The 20,114-nt window shown below is 43.7% G+C and overlaps 1 protein-coding gene across 1 annotated transcript in view; it reads left to right on the top strand.

Annotated features, from left to right (window-relative positions):
* Nucleotides 1-20,114, top strand: part of LGR4 (leucine rich repeat containing G protein-coupled receptor 4) — a 285,300-nt gene that overhangs the window by 246,457 nt on the left and 18,729 nt on the right. The window contains exons 8-14 of the mRNA XM_069221966.1: nucleotides 270-341; nucleotides 461-532; nucleotides 12,339-12,407; nucleotides 12,904-12,975; nucleotides 13,297-13,362; nucleotides 16,176-16,247; nucleotides 16,631-16,702. Coding sequence (XP_069078067.1) covers nucleotides 270-341; nucleotides 461-532; nucleotides 12,339-12,407; nucleotides 12,904-12,975; nucleotides 13,297-13,362; nucleotides 16,176-16,247; nucleotides 16,631-16,702 — 495 coding nt within the window. The remainder of the gene's footprint in view (nucleotides 1-269; nucleotides 342-460; nucleotides 533-12,338; nucleotides 12,408-12,903; nucleotides 12,976-13,296; nucleotides 13,363-16,175; nucleotides 16,248-16,630; nucleotides 16,703-20,114) is intronic.

Raw genomic sequence — 20,114 nt, 5'->3', positions numbered from 1 at the left:
TTGAATGCAATGAAAGCTGGATGAACATGTCTACAAATGATTATATGACTAATAAGTGGATGCTGAATAATTATCAGTTTTTAATATCTGGGTTGTGCATGGGAGCATATTCCTTTAACATTCCTGATTTCTTTTATGTTAGTGTTTCCACTGGGTTTTCCAGGTGTTTGTAAATGATATTTTAGGCCTTGTAGATTGTAATTCACATCAGTGCTACAAGCTTTCGGCTGTGAAGCTGTGCATCATCTTTTTTTCCTTTACTCTTCCAGAGGTTTTCACAGCAATGACATTTCCGTCATCTCCGATGGAGCATTTGATGGAACCCCACTTTTAAGGACAATGTGAGTTGCACGCCTGCAAATAACGTGTGTTGAAAGTGCTTTAATTGTTTTCACACTAGCGTGGCTGGTACGATTAGTGAGCAGAAAGCTAACAAAGTTTCTTTGTTAATATCTTGCAGACATCTGTATGATAACCCCCTTTCCTTTGTGGGAAATAGAGCGTTCCAGAACTTGTCAGAGCTTCACTCCCTGTAAGTACGCTAGCAGCTTTATTTGTTAGCCAAATGTGCATAAAGTTATGTTCTGTTAACTGCATTTGTATAGTGAATTTCTCTCATTTTTATGGTCGATGGAAGATTTGAAATCTTGGCAAGTGCACTGTGTGGATCTTTTCTTTCTGAATGACGCAAGTCATGGTGGCCTGGTGTCATTGTGTTTCGCCAGTGAAGTGTAGATTGAACTGTTTGCTATATTGTTTAGTAATGGTGTGCTGTGCGCATGGGTGCGTGTCACTCAAGACTTTTGTCATTTAATTTGTAAACTGAGTTTGAAAGGTTGTCCGATGACTGACCTGATGTGTTAGTAATATTGAAAAAGCAACTTTTTCTAAATATGCATTCACAGAGCTGTGTGGCAGGTATATGGTATTGTGTGGCGCGGTTTAGCTTCTGGTATTCTCATGGTTCAGTGAGGTAAGACTAGGTGTGGTGTGTGGTATTATTTTAGGTGAGAAAGGTTTGCCAGTTGTATGGCTTTGGTACCGCATGAGGTTTAAATGTAGCTTGATGCTTTGTTGCCTCAGACAGAAAAACGTGGGCAAGGAATGTGCAGTTCAAATGGTAACACTCTGCCACTTGTATGCCTTTGGTGTGCTGTTTTGCAAATTATGGAAATGGGAGGTAGTCGACCATGCTCAGTTCGATCGTCACCACTCAGATTCTTGCTTGGTTTTAAAGTGCTGTTGAGAGCCCCATAACAAATCTTACCTGATATTTGATGACTCACTAAGTCCCACACTGTTCAATGTATACATGGCCCCTCTTGCTGCCATCGTCAGAAGCCACGGTATGAACATCATGTCATATGCAGATGAGACACAACCCATCATTTTTCTCACTGAAGACCCGGACGCGGCCAAAAGGAACTTCACGCAGGAATGGAAGCCGTCGCCACCTGGATGAGAGAAAGCTACCTCAAGCTCTACTCTGACAAGACCGAGCTCATCATCTTCAGAAACACCACCTCAGCTTGGGACGACTCCTGGTGGCCCACATCCCTCAGAGCCCCCCCCCCCCGTACCCACCGCGCACGCCCGTAATTTAGGAATCATCCCCGACTCCTCCCTATCCATGACCCTCCAGGTAAACTCTGTCGCCTCCTCCTGCTGGCACACACTCCGCAAACTTCGGAAGATCTTCAGATGAATCCCAGAAGACTGTTGCAGGACAGTCACCCATGCCTTAGTCACGAGCAAGCTTGACTACGGCAACGCCCTCTACGCAGCCACCTCAACTAGAAACATAAAAAAACTTCTACTCATCCAGAACGCTGCTGCCAGACTCATTCTAGACCTCCCTCGCCGAGAACACATCTCCCAATACCTGAGGACCCTCCACTGGTTACCGGTCGAGATGCGAATGACCTTCAAGCTTCTCTCCCACACGTACAAGGCCATACACAACACAGAACCAGCCTACCTGAAGCACTGCATCTCCTTCCACATACCCACCAGATCCCTCCTCTCCACCCAGATGGCCCTGGCCACCGTCCCTCGCATTTGCAAAACCACAAGTGGAGGACGATCTTTCACCTTCACTGCAAATACCTCGCCCTGCACCTCAGACAAAGCCCGTCTCTCACCATTTTCAGGAAGAACCTCAAGACATGGCTCTTCCAATGAGGCCCTTCTCGCACCCCCCCTCGTAACCCCCACCCCCAATCGCCTTGAGACCCACACAGGTGAGTAGCCATGCTTTACAAACATTGATGTGCAGCCCACCTCAGACAGATCATACGTGCAGTTTACAACTGTACATAAGCTGATTTGGAAAAAGTGGTAGGTTTTTCTATGGTTCTACAGAGTTTTTGTTTTGAAGGAGAGAGTCATCGTTGTCTCATGAATTGGTTAGATCTCCAAGAACTTTGTATTCTCAAATGAGATATGACTCAGAATTGGCAGTTGATTCTGAGAACTACTGCTAGGATTGTTATAAGACAAACAAGGAAAAGATGCCCCATTGTCATTTTTGTCTTGCACAAAAGGGCAGAATAGTTGAAACTAAATATAATTTTGTGTTTGTTTTCTTTTGTACATAAACCAAATCTACTTTTTGCCTACTTGAGTGTGACATTACGTTGTGTGATTTACGTTTTATTCTACAAAAACAGTGCTATACGAATAATAACATGAAGTGAAAATAAGTGGTTGAGTCTGTCTTATTATTCACTTGAATATGGAGAGAATGGAGCCACAGCTTATCTAATCACGAGCTTGAGGGCCATATTCAAATAGAGGCGCTGGGATAAAGACTTAATATCGGGTAATGTTTGTGTGAAGAACAGCTGAGCACCGTAGATCACAGTTCACAGTCGAAAAAATCGTACCTGCCTTGACTGCATTCTTGACTGGACAGCACTCCAGTATTGCAGAATATGGCGGTGGGCCTTGAGACTCCCAAATCTCTCAGATATTCAGAGGGATTGTGTTGAATAAATAAGTACTTTGTAGCAAAAGGGTTGAGCGCTTACCTACCATTTATGGACCTGAGATCGCAAACCCCGAATAATTGTTTTCCTTCAATTGACCCTTGGATGTTTCCTATTATCTGCTTGGCTGGATTTGTACATCGAACAGCACACTCAGTCGACTTCAGCAGTCTGTTATTTGGCAAGATTTGTCAACTTTCAGTGGCCTTTAGCAGCACAACATTTGTATACGGGTCTCTAACTTTTCGTGTCTGGGATATCGGCGTTCTGGTCTTATTCAGCTGCCTGGCACAGTGGGGCACGTGCCACACTGAACCAACTGCTTGCACCGGCCCACCTGCACATTCTGAGGCTTGGCCCCAATCCCGGAGAGGTTTGCTATTTGTTGCGTTGTCTTTCTCTGAAAAATGAACCAGTGCTTTTGTATGCTGCACTTTCAGTATGCTTGTCAGTGAGTCATCGTCACAATTGTTTTGGGTAAATACAGTGCTGTTGTGTCTCAGACGTCAACTGTATGTATGGTTTGGAGCTTAAACTTGTAGTAAAGAATTGGAAATTACTGTAGCTGACAAGGAATTCACAGAGCCTTTTTCCTCATTAAATGGTAGTCCAGCTGCTGGTGGTCAGAACATAAATGGTGCTGTTGCTATAGCGTAGATCTATCTGCCTGTACACAATCAAGCCAAGAAAAACATGGCTTTGTGAGGTTGATAGTACTGCAATTTTACTGACGTAAAATGTATGCTCACTGAAGAGTCTTTTCCCAAATGATGATTTCTAAACTTGTTGGTAGCAACTTTAATGCTCTAGTCACTTGTATTGTGGGCAACATTATTTAACTGGATCAGTTTTGGAGCATCAAAAAGGGCCAACCATATGCACTTTTGAGGTAAATAACTGGGCTTATCTTTCTGACTTGTTTGGTAAATATGGGTGATTTAGGTTAAATGGCCCACTCAGAACACCTTTAGCACTGCTAGATCGTGTGGATGGCTAATTGTTTGCTAGGGACCCAGCGGTGGAACAACTTACCACAAACAATCCGAAGGATAGAGTAGTAGTCCCATTCTGAGCTAATGCAGAGTAAGTATGTCTACTCATGTCCCATTAATGGTACTGTTTCCTGAGGCAAACCTTGAAATGCACATGCCTGTAGGATAGAGAGTAACCCTAGATAATGTATTAGAACCTAGAACTGTGATGGTGCTGGCCTCTTCCTAGTTTGATGTTCCGATTTCAACATTTGCCTTTGGCTTAGTTTTGCTATAATTCTTGTGATCTCCAAATTTCTTCAGACTTCTAGCTGCAGATTCCTTACCTTTTGAATTTCCCAGGCGTGAAACTGGATCCAGAAACTTTTTCCGTGAGCAGTACCCCTGCATGCCGTTAAGTGGCTTCGTTCGGTTCTGCGTGTGTCGGCTTCCGAAGTGATGTTGCGGTCACCTAAATAGGCGCCACCCCGGCATGCGGACATCAGTTGTTTTCTTTCCGCATCAGTTAGTGCTGATCCTGAGAAGAGCTACTCCTCCGTCTCTTTTTGACAGGTTTTTTTTATTTATTTTTTTACTTTATTGATCTTTTTTGATAGTGTGCAAGGTGTGCTTGTGGTGTCTCGAGTGCAACCATGATTCGAAGTCATGCTCAGACTGATGGTCCATGGCACTAAAAGCTTTGAGGGAGCAGTCCCTAAAGTTGCTCGCAACCCGGTGGTCAATGCCAGTTAGCACAACTCCTAGTAGGTCTCGGTCCCGTTCCAGAAGCCCGAAGTCCTCTTCACTCTCAATGTCCTCGGGATACTCGGGGAAGAGGTACAAGAAGTAGTAGTCATCTAAACAGACTTCGACTTTTTCTCATCCATCGGCCAACACTACATGTGAGGAACATCTATGTTCCAGGCATGGTTCTGCGGAGTAATTGCCAGGTCTCACTCAGAGCTTCCCCCTGTTTCTGGGAGCCGGAGCAACCACCACTGAATTGAAAGACTTCTTCTGGGGCCATGTGCCACATATTTGAGTGGGCCAGCTCCTCTGGAATGCCTTTGAGCCCAGCAGGGTCAAAGAAGGCCTTATCAGATTTTGCGCCGACATCTCCTGCCTCAGCTCCGATGGGGTCTCACGGATCCGATAGCAGATCTGGGTCAGTGACGGCCATGCCAACAAGACCTTCTGTGGTGCTGAACCAGACGCTGATGCTTCCAGCCAGCCCCATTCTCATCCCGGACAACTCTGAGTTGGAACAACATCAATCAACGCAGATTCCGGCACCGGCAGGGTCCAATGGTTCTAGGTCATTGCTTGAGAATTGTCTGGAGCAGCCAGACATTGGGGGGGGGGGGGTGAGGGGAGTGTGAGGGTTCACTGGACCCTTTAGAATACCAGTTAGAGACACCAACTTCATTGAACTGGTATGAGGAACTAGGAGATGCCAGTAGACTGGACATCTCCCCAGATACTGGCATGCTGTCTCCTACCACGGCTACAGAGGAGGGAGTGTCTTATGCAATGGTGGTGAAGAGGGTAGTGGAGGTCCTTGACCCTGAACTTCCCTCTGTGGCAGTCAAGACTAGCCTTTTAACAGAAGTGCTTCAGCTTGGGGCTTCCTCATCCGAACCCCTATCCCCCCCCCCTCCCTTAACCCCCTATAATGAAGTCCTACTGACGTCCTGCTGGGATCTTGGGCCGGGCCAAGCCCAGCACAGGGGTTTCTGTAAAGACAACATTTGCCTGCCGCCATAACCCTGCCCAGGGTGATCCTCATTTACTCACCCAGCACCCTACCCCTGAGAGCTTGGTAGTCCAAGCCTCAACTTCTTGTGTTGCATTCCTTGTCGCTCTCCCAGACAAGAAATCTTAGAGGCTGGATAGCTTAGACAGGTAAAATGTTTTTTTCTACCAGCCTAGTATTGCTATCAGTGAACACCCCACCCTGTCGGTCCATTATTCACATACCTTGTGGGTTACGGTTGCGCAGGTGCTGCCATCCTCTCCCAAGTATTAAAAGACAGGAGAGGTGCAGCGAAGTTCACCATTAGGTGTGGTTTGGATATGACTGACTCGCTGGGCAGAGTGATTTCCTCATCAGTGGCCTTGAGGTGCCCCCTTGGCTGAGAATATCTGGCTTTTTGGGTGATGTCCAGGCAATCTAATAGACATGTCCTTCAGCAGGACTCATCTCTTCAGAAAAAACTTCGTACTTGTATAGCGCACTACTCACCTGTTAGGGTCTCAAGGCGCTGTACGCATACCTCTGTGGAATCCCTCCTGCCTTTTCCCTGTGAGGTGCCCACTCCTGGGCAACCTCCAAGGTGAAGCCAGGCATCCCAGCGCTGTTGGGGCCGTTGTGGAGATTAAGCAAGCTATTGCCCAGAGTTACAGAGTGGGACCCATGAATTAGATTAGGCACCGATGCGAGAATTATCAGGTCTGAGGAAATTGAGCCCAAGACCCGCCTAGGCGGGAATTGAACCCTGGTCCCGGGCCAGATTTTCTGCATCAGGGTCTGCCGCTCTAACCATTGAGCCACACTTCTCCACTGTTCCACTGTCTCCACTTCACAGAAGGCAGACTCGTACCTGGAGGGTTAAAAGGACTCACGGGCTGCGGCCAAGTCCTTGGGCCTCTCAGGGACACCTCGTCCCCAGTTTGACTTACACCCTTTTCGTGGCTATGGAAGGGGCATGCCACCGCGCCAGCCTTATGCCAGCCACAGTTCTACTCAAGCTGCCCAAGCTGTGGGAGGACATAGACACAGTGCATTCCAACCCATGTGTCTGGTAGCCAGAAGTTGTCCACCACCAACCCCAAGGCACCTGCAGCCTCTAAGCCATACTAGTCTGGTTCTGCAAGACCATGGGTGTCCAGTTGGAGGGAGAATCCAACATCATCTCCTCCACTGGCAGTCCATTACATAGGACATACAGGTCTTCCAGCTCATCCAGAGGTGCTACTCCCTCCCTTAATCTTTCCCTCCCACAAAACTGCCAACACAAGAACAGCTTACGGAAGATCACATGTTTTTGCTCCAAAAGGAAGTTACAGCTCTGTTGGCCAAAGCAGCTACAGAGAGGATTCCAATATCAGAAGTAGGCAGTGGTGGTTAATCCCGCTACTTTCATATCCTGAAGAAGAACAAGAGTTTTGCCCTATTCTAGACCTCCGAAACGTCATTCTTCCTCAAAAAGAAGTACAGGATGCTTGCTTTGGCTCAGGTTTTGTCTGCCCTAGACCAGGGAGTCTGGTTGGCAGTATGGGACTTAAGGATGCGTATTTTCACATCCCTATCCTGCCTGCACACAGACATTACCTGCAGGTCATATTAGACTGCGAGCACTTGCAGTACACTGTGCTTCCATTTGGCCTTAGCGACACCCCTCGGGTGTTCACAAAGGTGATGGCGATGGTCACGGCTCATCTGTGCAGGTCAGTGGTTTCAATCGTCCCCCACCTCGATGACTGGCTGTTGAAGACTGGTTCACCCCAGGCTGTTGCCTACCACCTTCAGACTACGGCAGACCTCATGCATTCACTGGGGTTCACTATAAATGTGCCAAAGTCACACCTGACTCCTTCTCAGATGCTCCTTTTCATCTGAGCAGTTCTGGACACAGTGCAGTTTCGGGTTTATCCTCCTGAGCAGCGAGTCCAGGATATTCAGGCAATGATACCGATGTTTCAACCTCTGTCCTGGATTTCGGTGGAATGACTGAGGCTGCTGGGCCACATGGCCTCCTGCATCCTACTGGTGAATCATGCCATATGTGGGCTCTGCAGTGGAACCTGAATTTACATTGGGCACTCAGCATAAGGGAAATCTCTCAGACATGTTCCAGATCTCAGAGGGAACTGTAAAAGACCTGAAGTGGTGGCTGATGAACCACAATTGGGACAAAGGCAGACTCTTCTCCCTTCCCCAACCAGATCAGACAGTAGTGAGAAGCGCGTCACTCCTTAGATGGGGCAGCCATCTGGGAGAGGTAGAGATCAGAGGACTCTGGTCTTCAGCAGAATCCGGACTCCACATCATCTTGCTGGAGCACCTTGCGATCCGACTAGTATTGAAAGCATTTCTTCCCTATGTTAAGGAGAAGTTGTTGCAGTTGTTCAAGGACGCCACCACTACCATGTGGTACTGCAACAATCAGGTTGGGGTGTGGTTGTGGTCACTTTATCAAAAGTCCCTGCATCTCTGGACATGGCAGGAACAGCAGGACATAACCATGGTAGTTCAACGCATGGCAAGGTCTCTGAATGCCAGGGCTGGCTAACTCAGCCGTCGATATCTAATGGATCATGAATGGCGTCTACATTCAGAGGTGGCACAAGAACTGTTTCAGCAGTTGGAGTTTCAAAGGCAGCAATCGCTCGGTGATGCTTTTCATCCTAGGAAATTCAAGAATGACCTGGCCCAAGTAATACTTGTGGCTCTAGAATGGGCACAAAGAAACTGGTCTCCCAAGCTTCTGAAAATGAGCATCAGTCCTCTGAACTGGCTGCCCCATCGGGAGGATCTTTTGTCCCAGCAGCAGGGGAGGGCTCAGCACCCGAACCTGTCAACTCTCCGCCTCCTTGTGTGGAGATTGATCAGCAACAGTTGATAGATTTTGACCTTACTCCCGAAGTCTGTAACGTTATCTTGGTGGCCTGACAGCCCTTCACTAGAACTGTATACGCCTGCTGATGGCAACAATTTGCTAAATATTGTACAGAAAAGTCTATCAATCCTCCTCCTGCTTCTCTTTCTGATATTCTTCTCTTTATTCTTACCCTTGCCCAGCAGGGCTCTGCTCTGAGCACTCTTAAAGGTTATCTCTCTGCTCTGTCCGCCTCCCTGGGGGTGCCTGACCATCTCTCTTTATTCAAGTCCCCTATTGTAAATAGGTTTCTGAAAGGGCATGTACATATGTTTCCCCCCCCCCGACGCCCTTTATCATGCCTCAGTGGGATCTTAATTTAGTTCTCACATACCTCATGTGCTCCTTTCAAGCTGCTGTACAATTGTCCCCTGCGGCTGCTTACTATCAAGACAGCCTTCCTATTCACAATAACATCTGCCTGAAAGGTGAGTGAGTTGCAGGCTTTTTCATCCAAGCCTCCTTATCTCTGTGTTCCCAGACAAAGGGGTGCTTAGCACCAGGGCCTCTTTCCTGGCGAAAGTGGTGACCCCATTTCATTTGGGACTGTCTTTTACCCTGCCCACCTTTTACACTCCTCCAGATCCCTCTAAAGAAGAGGAGCAACTCCACCATCTGGCCCCAAAATGATCATTGTCGTTCTAACTTTCCCGTACAAAAGAGTTACGGGTAAATGACCAATTCTTCTTGGACTATTTAGGAGCTTAAAAAGATTGGGGAGTACAGAAACTAACCATTTCACACTGGGTCATTCTCTGTATCAAGATCTGTTAGGCCCTGGCTATCAAACAACCTCCTGAGTGCTTAAGGGCCCATTCCACCAGAGGAAAAGCTGTATCAACTGCGTTAGCTTATGGAGCAACGTGGGTATCCCTACACATGTTTGCCAAACACTACTACCTGGAAAGTCATTGCCCGTTCGGTCCTGCAGGACTATCTAGTATAATAAATTTGTCCTCGGCCCACTGCCAGGAGGTTATGACTTCGGTATCTATTGAAAGGTAAGAAATCTGCAGCTAGAAGTCTCTATCCGATGGACAAGTTGCTTACCTTTGGTAACACATTATCTGGTAGAGACTTATATCTAGCTGCAGATTCCTTACACCCTTCCATGCCTCCCCGCTCTGCAAACAGATTTCTAGGGTTTGGGTTAATCACTTTCAGGACCCTAGTCTGGACACACATTAGTCAGTTCACTTAATGGCTCTGGGTTTCTGGCGTGGAAAGTCGCGAAAAGTAACTGCTGCGCATGAGGGCTCCTATATAGGTAACCATGACATCACTTCCTGCACCAAAGACGCCATACAGAACCAAACACAGCCACCCAACGGTGTGCAGGGGTACTGCTCACGTAAAAATTTGCAGATCCAGTTTAATGCTTGGGAAATTCAAAGGGAAGGAATGTGCAGTTCGATATATGTAAGTAACTTGCTCTATTGGATTATTTATTGTTTTCGTTTCTTTTCTCTAGGAGTTTCTCCTCCCTCTTTCTTTGTTGCTAATTTTTTTACTTTAGATTATAGCATTTACCTCATCATTCTTTTTTAATCATTACTCTTAATTATATTTTTTCCTGAACGGTACCCTTTATATTTGCCTGCCGTTTTCCTGATCTTTTGTGTCACAAATATATATCTTTCCTATCAATGTTTTCTGATGTTAAATTTAAAAAAGTATAACTTGTCATCATTCCCAGTTCAGCCCAGCATTTGGTAAAGTTCACTTCCTGTTCAAAACTATCACTTGATCACTAAAGTCAAATACAGACATATTTAAGAGGAAATACAAAAGATCACCTAACATCTAACTCCATACACTAAACACCAAATACCTCCATTCTGACACCCGTGTCTCCGAGGTAGTATCAAGAGCCCCAGTGTTTGGCAGTTTACAATGGAGACATCCCTTTCTTGGTTTATTTACCTCTGGATACAGCAATCTTGAAATAATTTAACCTGGAATTCAAAACTAGGTCTATTGAGAAGAGTGCAGGTTGTTGGAAAGGATTAAAGTTAATGCTAACATAGAGTTGCATCTTAAAGGAAGGGTTAACTTTAAAACAAAAAACAAATGGGGACGTTAGGGGATAGCAATCTGTTATAGAAGTCTTTCCCATAGAGTAAAATATGTAATAAAAAACAAATAGGAAATGCACAAGTAGCTACGGGTAAAATGAGGAAGGTATATAACTTGGAATTTCTGAAAAACAATTTCCCAAGATGAACACAAAATGAATAATAAATATTAAAAAGACATAGGGAAATAATAAACCTGATCAAAACGCAAAACTCTAAAGCAAAATACATACTTCCTAATTCCAGTTCGAGATTGGGTGCAGATATTGATCACAATATGTAAGTTGCTCACAAACTAGTTATAGGAGCCAAAGGTGCATGAAATAACACCACAGTTGCATAGTGCCTGTCTCTTGTCATTTGCAAGGCAATGTGCATCTTCTAGAAGTGTTTGTACGCCCCACATGGTTAAATTTTTAGTTAAATTCATTGGGTGTGTCAAGATTTTTCTCAAGCCAGCTTTGCATACTCTCTTGTTGATCACCAAAATGTTTGTTGTCCAAGGTTTGAGATTCACAACAAGTTACCTTTTTCTGGGAATGTCTCTGTGCTGAGAAATGCGTTTTATATCGGAGGCATAGACCTTCACTTTATTTAGGCACTATTAGACTGGAGGATAAGCCTGTTGCATTGTTAGGACCAAGCTAACGGCAAGAATATTTGAAGTCAGTGACGGTTGTGCAATAACCAAGAGTTCCACTCAAATGGGCTTGGTATTCAGTTGTCATGCCAACAGCCTAAGACCAAAAAAGTACAGCCGTCATTCATTCGGAGAGACAACATGGTAATCTGCTACTTCGGGGTTTGAACCTTTCATGCAACCCCTATACCCATTCTATGGCCATCTGTCTGCAGCAGTTGCTTCTGTCGGTGGCAGGATGAGTGGGCATGGCCCAGATGTTGATCCTCCCCCTATCTCCTGCATTACTACACCAACCTCCCACTCTTGAACCCCATATCATTGTTTCGAGAACTTCTCGTTATCCTGGGAGACCTTTGCTGGCATAAATCGCCCGACGGGTGGCCCTGGCCAAACTTCAGCTCCCCAGAAAGGGGGGTGGCAGGGGGTTCCTTGGGGAGCTCACGTCTTAGGCCTGGCTCTTATATTAACTAAGAAAACCATCACAACACACTGAATATCACCCATCCCCTGAGCCCTGATCACTGCTGGCTGCTGCTCAGCCATTGAACAAAAGGCAAGGCGATGGCATTGTACGGCAAATACACCAGGGGGTACCCTACCACCCTATGGCTCTAAGGTAGAAAGCATTACACTCCAAATTTACCAACCCCGCCCCTGGGTTCCTCTTCAGTCTTCTCATCCACACATTCCTAACATACGCCTTATGCCATGCGTGATCAACCCCCTTGAGTCCCACGCTTCGGATAGTATAAATGCCCAACTTTTCTCTATACCTCCTCATCCTTTGTTCCCAACCACTGCATCCTGCCTGCAAGTGCTCAGTTCAGCCCCTAATGATCCATGATTTCCTCACGCGCATGTACGCTTGTTATTCTGTAGATTGTTTGTATGCAAGCTGTACATCTTCGCAAACTGATCTGCTTAAACCTGCCTTATCTGTGTTTAAAACCGGAAAGTCGTCCATTTTATTTGCAATTCTGATATTCTCCCTTAACTCTCCCTAGGGTGATTCGAGGAGCAAGCAAGGTGCAGCAGTTCCCTAATTTAACTGGAACTATTAACCTGGAGAGCTTGTAAGTAGATCATACTTTATAATTGGAGGGGAAAACAACCCCTCAACATGGGATTCACATTTCTCTCATGTTTTCCTCATTTTTCTTACCCTCCTTGGCACATTTGGTGTTCCTTCCTTCCTCTTACCCATAGCAGACATTTAGATGTCTCGCGTATCTTATCAAATACTACTGAAATGTGTGGGCTAGCAGCCAGTGGTGCATGCAGTGGAGCAGATCAGATATTGCTAAGCCAGATCCACGGGCTTGTTTGTGCATATAATATGCTCAAGTGTGCTGTTTGTGTGGAAAAAGTGGGTTTGTGTTAGGAAGGCGGATGGATGGAGCAAAGCCGGCGTGGTGGTTAGTCCTTAGGAATTTGGGTAGTATAGCGTTTGTTCAGGGGAATACTTTGATAGAAACAGTACTTTGTTAAAAGTGATCTCATTGATCATTTCGATGTGAAGATGGCTACACTTTCCTATGTTCATACATAGCTGTTTTTGCTCTTCTGCAGGATTTTTACAGGCACTAAGATCAGCAGTATTCCCGTCAGCCTGTGCCATGAGCAAAAGACGCTTCGGACCTTGTAAGTGCCCTCATTTTAGTTGATTTCCTTCTATTAATGAGCTGTTGACGAACTGGCAGGGCAGAAATGTGTGATCAAAAGCCATTCACACCTGTCCCGCTCTGCAGCATAAATTGTCATTTATAAAAGCTACCATTACACTGCTGCTTCACTATAAACCAATCGTACCTGCCTCCTACATCATCTCTTTGTAGGGGCAGGAGACTGGCTAGTGTTACAAGTTCAGCTTAAAAGATATTTGTAGAGCTGGTAGGATGTATTACAAATCGAAATTGTTTTGCCGTATGCTGACCCATTTGTTTGTTTTGGATTGACTTCAAGGGATTTGTCCTACAACGATATAGAAGACCTGTCTAATTTTAAAGGCTGCAATACATTGGAAGAAATGTAAGTGTCTAAACTCGAAATTAAAACTATTAAATTGTCAGTACATAATACTTTTGAGATAGCATAACGTTCAATTGAGTTGGAATAGTCTCATACTGTTCCTGTATTTACAGTATTTCAAATGTTTTTGCAAACTTCTAGTTAAAAGCAGTCGATGCATAGTTTTTTTGCTTTTGCTGCAATCATTATATTTTTATGTACTTGTAATCTGTTTATTAGTAAGTTGACATATTTTTTCAAGTCTGATTTAACTTAATTTGTCTCTTTTTTTTTTTTTTTGGCTAACATATACTACGTTAAATGTTTGTAACTCTCCCAATGAAAACCAAATTGTTCTATGCAGGACTTCGTTATTGGACCTCTAAAGTGGAGGGATGTATTAGATTGCGTGGGGCGGGGAGGGGGGGGGGAGCTTAAGGCTTTTATGTGGGGATCTCGAGGGTACCCAGATAGGGGTGCTTGAGAGAATGGTTGGAAAAAGAATGGAAATGGAGGAGACTGCAGAGACTATAGAAAATCAGGAAAAGGTCCTGGGGCTATATTGAAGCCATTGTAGTTGTGTGAGGAAGGTACGGTCATGTTTCCTCTGAAGGTCAGTAGCAAGATCTTAAGCAGATATGTGTTCTGTCCATCGATAGTCCATTTGGTTTTGGTACAGGTCAAAGGATCAGTCTGTCCGTTATTGTTTTAATGACAGTATGCCCTGTGTTTTGTTGTACGACTTCATTGGAAGCTTTTTGTTCTTTTTCTAAGTCTTGATCTTGAAGGGGGTTTACGAAGGCGGGGGGGGGCAAACTATCCAGTTTTATCCTTTTTTGTATAGTTTATATTGTAATAGAAAGCGTCTTACTAGTTCTTTGGATAAGTCCTTTCTGGCGGCTTTATCTGTTAGATGTTGTAAAGTCCTACATCGTCTGATACTGATGACTGAGTTGTGTGCTGTGCTAGAAGCAGGAGAGTGTATGATATGTAAGAAATGAAAGTGAGCAGAAAGTTGTCCATTGCAGCAAGAAATGTTTTACGATTCGCTTGTTTTGGACCTTTCATCTTGTGTGAGTCCCAGGCCTTGCTTTTTCTTTACGAAGGTAGCTGTGGTTTTGTTCTCATAAGTATACATTGTCCTATCATTGTTTTCTGGGTTAGATTTGCAGCTGTAGTATCAGCACAAGGTTTTCATCTAGGAATGAGGTGCTGTATGCCAGTGCCCACAAGACGACTGCTGAAAGAGTAATTTGTGCCATAATTTGGATTCTAGAAATGGTGTAATTCCCAAAAAATGGGAGTTGCAGGCATAATGATAACCTCTTGTTTGTGAAGAATCCAGAACCCTTTAGTTGAATCTGGCATACCTGTGGCTGTGGAATTAATGCTAGCCCCTGGCCAGAAACTAGAAGGCGATTTTATTTAATGGGAAAAATATTCAATTTGTTGGGTGCCTAATGGAATATTTATTGTATCAGCGAAATCCGAACAGTGCCAAGTTAGCATTAAATGATATAATGTTTATATCTTTATTAATTTATTTAGGCTAAATTGTGCTCAGAAAGAGCAGCATGACTGATAGGAAACATTGAATAAAAATCTACAGTAAAGACCACATATGCCATCCATGGGAATTACTTGTGTGTTGTATCCTGATTCACACTCACAGACAGCAAACGTGGCGGTTAATACATAAAAAAAGATAATTGGTGCATGGAAAATAACTGTGTAATTATGCATATTTGGGAATACGATTGTACTTTCTTATTGGTTGAAACAATAAAAAAAGATTTTAAAAAAAAGTAAAAAGAAAAAAATATATAAAAAAGAAAAAAATATATTTAAGTCTACATAACAAAAAAATACACATTTAAGGACTATAGGATGAGCAGGGGTGTAGGATGGTAGAGGTAATTTTTAGGGGCTAGGGGTGGGTAAGAGAATTGGGTGGTAAGGGTACTTTAAGGTTATGGGGCAGGTAAGGATATTGGGTGGTAATAGTGATTTTAGTGTTTATAGGTGATTAAGGATATATATATATATATATATATATATATATATATATATATATATATATATATATATATATATGTGTGTGTGTGTGTGTAAATGTAGCCCTTATCTTAATTATACTTACCTACTGGAACCTGGAGACCCCCCACTGAATCATTATTGGAATCCTTGCACCCTCCACTGAGTCATTACCAAAAGCTGGGACCCTAATCTGTTAAAATTAAAACATTTCTCAAATTTTCTAAGCAGTCGCGGACCCCCAGGTGTAACCAGACCACAGGTTGGGAACCACTGGTGTAGAGGGCTATCCATGTGGATCAATGCCCTGCATAGGGGCAGTAAATGCAATATAAATGTTACAATACAATTCTGTAACCAAAACACTCAACACATAATATTTAAATCACTATTCTACCTATATTTATAAAAATCAGATCAACATATCAATCAGGAAAGTTTATTGTGGGGATGCCAGTACTTTGAGCATACTGCTTCCAGCTGTTTCATGTTCTACAGCGGCTGTAATTTCAAACCGGGTACTGCAATATGCAGGAAGGAACTTGTCATAATGATGCAGGTTACATGGAGCATAATTCTCCTCCACTTGTGAATCAGCGCCGCTTGGTTACAGCACTATGTACAAGTCATTTATTCTGACTTGAGAAGTAAATACCATCTGGTTGCAGTTTAAACTGTGTTGAAAAGGTAGTGTTAAAGAAATCGGGTTGGGTGTATTGGCTAGCATACTTTACGCCCTATTTTAGCTTCCATTTCCTTCTGAACGTGTCATGTACGTCTTCTCTTGTATTTTTCCCCAGTTACCTGCAGCACAACAAAATCAAGGAGATCCCAGAAGATGCCTTCTACGGTCTGACTGTTTTGCGCTCTCTGTAAGTAGTTTGACTTCGCTGCATAAAATGCATGGAAACTTTATCGGCGTAAACCCCGACTGGTGGGATTGAAACGTTGGGTAATGTTTGACAGATGATACTCTGAGGCTCGTGACATGTCCCAAAACACAAGTATTTTTCTGGCAAGCAGTTCTTCGGTTACAGAATAACTACAGGAACTAATGGGACGTCAGCCAAAAGTCTTGAAATGTTTTCCATAAATCGCCTTGTTTTGCTCTGAAATTGGTAACTTGAAAACGAAAAGTTGGTAATTTAAGTGAGCAAAGGAGTGCAGCACAATGGAATTTCTAATGGGCTTCAGCACTGGCGCCAAAGCGGGCAATGGATATCATAAACGCTGTGTTTTATTTTAATAATTGCAGAGATCTCAGCAGAAACCTGATCCACAAAGTTCACAATGAAGCATTCAACACACTGGGCTCGTTAACAAGCCTGTAAGTAGTCCTTGTTGCCAACAAATAACCTGACCTAATTAAGTAATCAATGCTCATTTCTTGTAACTTGAAACTATTATAGGGTTTTTATGCAGCTTGGAACGTTAGTGTTTCATTTCGTGAAAAAAATTGTATCATTTTTTGGTTTAATAAGTGATGTAGTTACATTTTGTTGCACGTGAGGATTTCTTGTCATTAATACAATTTTTACTTTCATATAGCTAGCTTTATTTTATCCATATTTGTTTTACGGTCCTCATTTAGACATTGCTGTCCAATAGCTTGTGACATCATAGACCACATAAATGTGAACATTAGTTCTTATAGAGTGTATATATTGTCCCCATTTGTTGATAAACAATATTTTGTTCAGCCTTTGGCAACAATCTCACTGTGGCAAGGACTTTATTGCACTTAATTTGCGATTCATATTAAAATACAACAACATTGCCAATTAAAAGTTTAAACTGGGTGCATCCGCAATAGGTTCGAGGCCCAGATCCGTGTCAGACTTGTAAACTAATAACTGACCATGATTTTCCATTTAGTTATATTGTGTGTAATCTTGTATGGATATCCCGAATCTTTAACATGGATCTGACCTTTCTGGACCTGTTTTGGAACACCCCTGTTCTGGTGAAGACTTATCAAGAGCATATATGGACGATCTGAGCAGTCTGTCTTTTCTTTGCTTTTATGGCTTTTAGGTTGAGACTGCCAGACAATGCAAGCTGTCTGGTTGTGAAAGACATTGTGGGCTAACCAAGAACATACCAATACTTGGAGCCCGCCCATTGTTTACTATATGCTGGGTTTCTTGTCTCTCTTGTTTAGCTGCTTCCTATTTGATGGCTTTTTATGACAGACTTGTGGTTTGTTCCTCCCATGGAGCACAGCCACTTTACCCATCTCTTTAATTGGTTGTTTTGTATGCCTCCTCTGCTTGTTTTATAGGAGACTGCTGCTAATCAGGCCTCGGGGCATTTGCTCCAACTCCTAACACATGTTAAATTGGCTAACACCAAATTGGCATATTTAGCTTTCCTATAAGTCCATAGTATATGGTGTCCTAAGTACACTGATGGCATAGAAAGTGTAATCTTTGTAATATAGAACTACTGTGCCATCTACTAATGTGATCAGGCAAATGGGACTCAAGACCTGCAACAGCAGCCTGACACCTGCAGTTTAAAACTGCAACCTACATGCCAGAATAAACCCTTTTTTATTTTAAATATTAAGTCACCCCTATGTAGGCATTGTAGCTCATAAGGCAGCTTGCATGGTATTTGAAAATAGGACATGTAGAAATTTCAAAGTAACATGCCTTTACATTAACTAGAACCCAAATGCTATTTTCACTGTAGCAAGGCTGGCTGTTCCATAGAGAAACACTGGGATACACTATTACATTCAGGAGGCAACTAGATATGGCATTGTTGCACTATTTGTAGCATTTATTAAGCATTCAGTTCACTGGGGAAATCTGATTGTGAATAATTAAGTATTACGGAACAGGCACTTTAGAAAACTGCCTTTCTCGTCTTAAGGAACCTAGAGGTCATTTTGCATTACCTCTTTTAGTGCTCAAGCTCTAAATGAGGTGTGAAAACTGCTTCCAGAGTAGGGACAAAGGCCTGGGTCTGTGGAGCTGTTTCTGTTCCTCTTGCAGAATGACCATTTGGGAAGTGCCCAGAAACTTGATTAACTTAGAAGGTGCTTCCTTGACACCATCAGAGACCCTTCTTTATTTCCCCAGACAGGCAGGCTGCACTTCCAGAAGGGAGGAAGCAGACCACAGAACTGGTTTGATGTGACCACAGAGGGGGTATTGCTCCTTTTCTTCCTGGCCACACCTCTAGGGTGGGCATATAGGCTTTGCACAAGGGAAGAAGGGTTTCACTATCTTGGATTTAGGCAGAAAGAAGGACATTATTTGCAGTAGGGCTCATAGGAACTGCTTCAAAAGTGAGCAGGATGACACCTGAGAACCTTTTCCCTATTGGTTAGGGAAAAGCCATGAGTCACCTCCCCCCACAAGTTAGTACCAGGAATAAATGTGACATCTCCCTGCACCATCCTCTGAACACTCTGGAACTATGGAAGACCAGATGAAGGAGTGCACCTGCGGGTTGAGACCTGTGAGGAAATCATAAGAGCTGGACCTGCTCTCACTTGTACCCAGGGCAAAGAGTTGGACTCCAAGGGGCAGTTGGCTGCCCTCCTGTGTATGCTACATGACTACAACAAGCTGCATAAGTCTTTACCCCAAAGAGCCCAGCTGACCACAGAGGACTTGGACTTGCCAACTGGATTTGGCAGACGTGTACCCTGCTAGTGGCCTCTGCTGGAGTTAGTTTTGGCCCCAAGTACTGTTCTTGAGGTCCTGGGACCCTTGGCCGTGTCAAAGTGGACTCCTCCGCGCAATATCCCTAAAAAGAACCTGGGACTTAGTAAATGTTTGGACTAAAGACCTCCCGAGGACCAGGACAAACTGGCCAAGTCGAGCCAACCATGGTATTTTGCTGCTGAGTGAACAAACAGGTTTACCCTGCTTGGAGCTTCCGGCCTTTTTGAGTACTTATTAGCTTCAGCTTGCGACCTTTCCCTCCTGAAGGATTTGTAGCTCTAAGAAAGAGACTAATTCTGAAAGGTAAAAATCTTGACCAGGCAAAGGCGCCAAAATTATGCAACTGTCAGAAGGACTTCCCTTGGCACGAAATTTGAATTTCTCCTGCTTAGTTTCCCTCGCAAAACCAATGAGTTCATCTGGACCTCCACCAATGCCTATCTGACATTGTGTAGTCCTCCTCAGCTACTCAGTGCTGCCTTGTCCCGCTGAAGGAATCTGAAAAAGGCTAAGTCTCAAAGTAAAACTTCTGACTGAGTTGAACTTTGTGTTTCTGACTTGTATTTGATTTTGGTTGGTACGAAATCACGCCTAGGTTCAGGTCTAACGCAACCATTGTCTACTATTGTGGTTTTGTGCTTTTTGGGGCTATTTTTACTTAAAACTTAAAAAATTCAGATCTCCAGTTCCCCTTATTGAATTGTTGTTGTTTTGGTGTAATTTTGTTAATTAAATTATTCTCTATTTTAGAAATCTGAATGGGATTTTAATTATGATGTGTTTTCTGACACGTTAAATGCCTGGTTACTTTTAAATGCTTTACACATATTCTTAAATTAATCCGGTCTGCTTCATGCCATAGCTGCGAGAGGCTGAGCTCACGTTTAAATAACTGGCAGCTTTAACTGGACCTAAGAAAACATGTCCTTGTTTCTTGTGGTGGACTACCATCTCCTCTAGTTAATAATTCACTTTCCCACTGATTCCTATGTGTGTTTTATGTTTTTCAAAACTTGCAGGGGTATGTCTTTAACAGGAAGAGGGTTTCCTATTTGTGAATGT

The sequence above is a fragment of the Pleurodeles waltl genome, chromosome 3_1 (genome assembly GCF_031143425.1).
Source record: "Pleurodeles waltl isolate 20211129_DDA chromosome 3_1, aPleWal1.hap1.20221129, whole genome shotgun sequence".
Taxonomy (NCBI): domain Eukaryota; kingdom Metazoa; phylum Chordata; class Amphibia; order Caudata; family Salamandridae; genus Pleurodeles; species Pleurodeles waltl.
The sequence above is the reverse complement of the archived record's forward strand: the minus strand, read 5'-3'. Positions and strand labels throughout refer to the sequence as shown.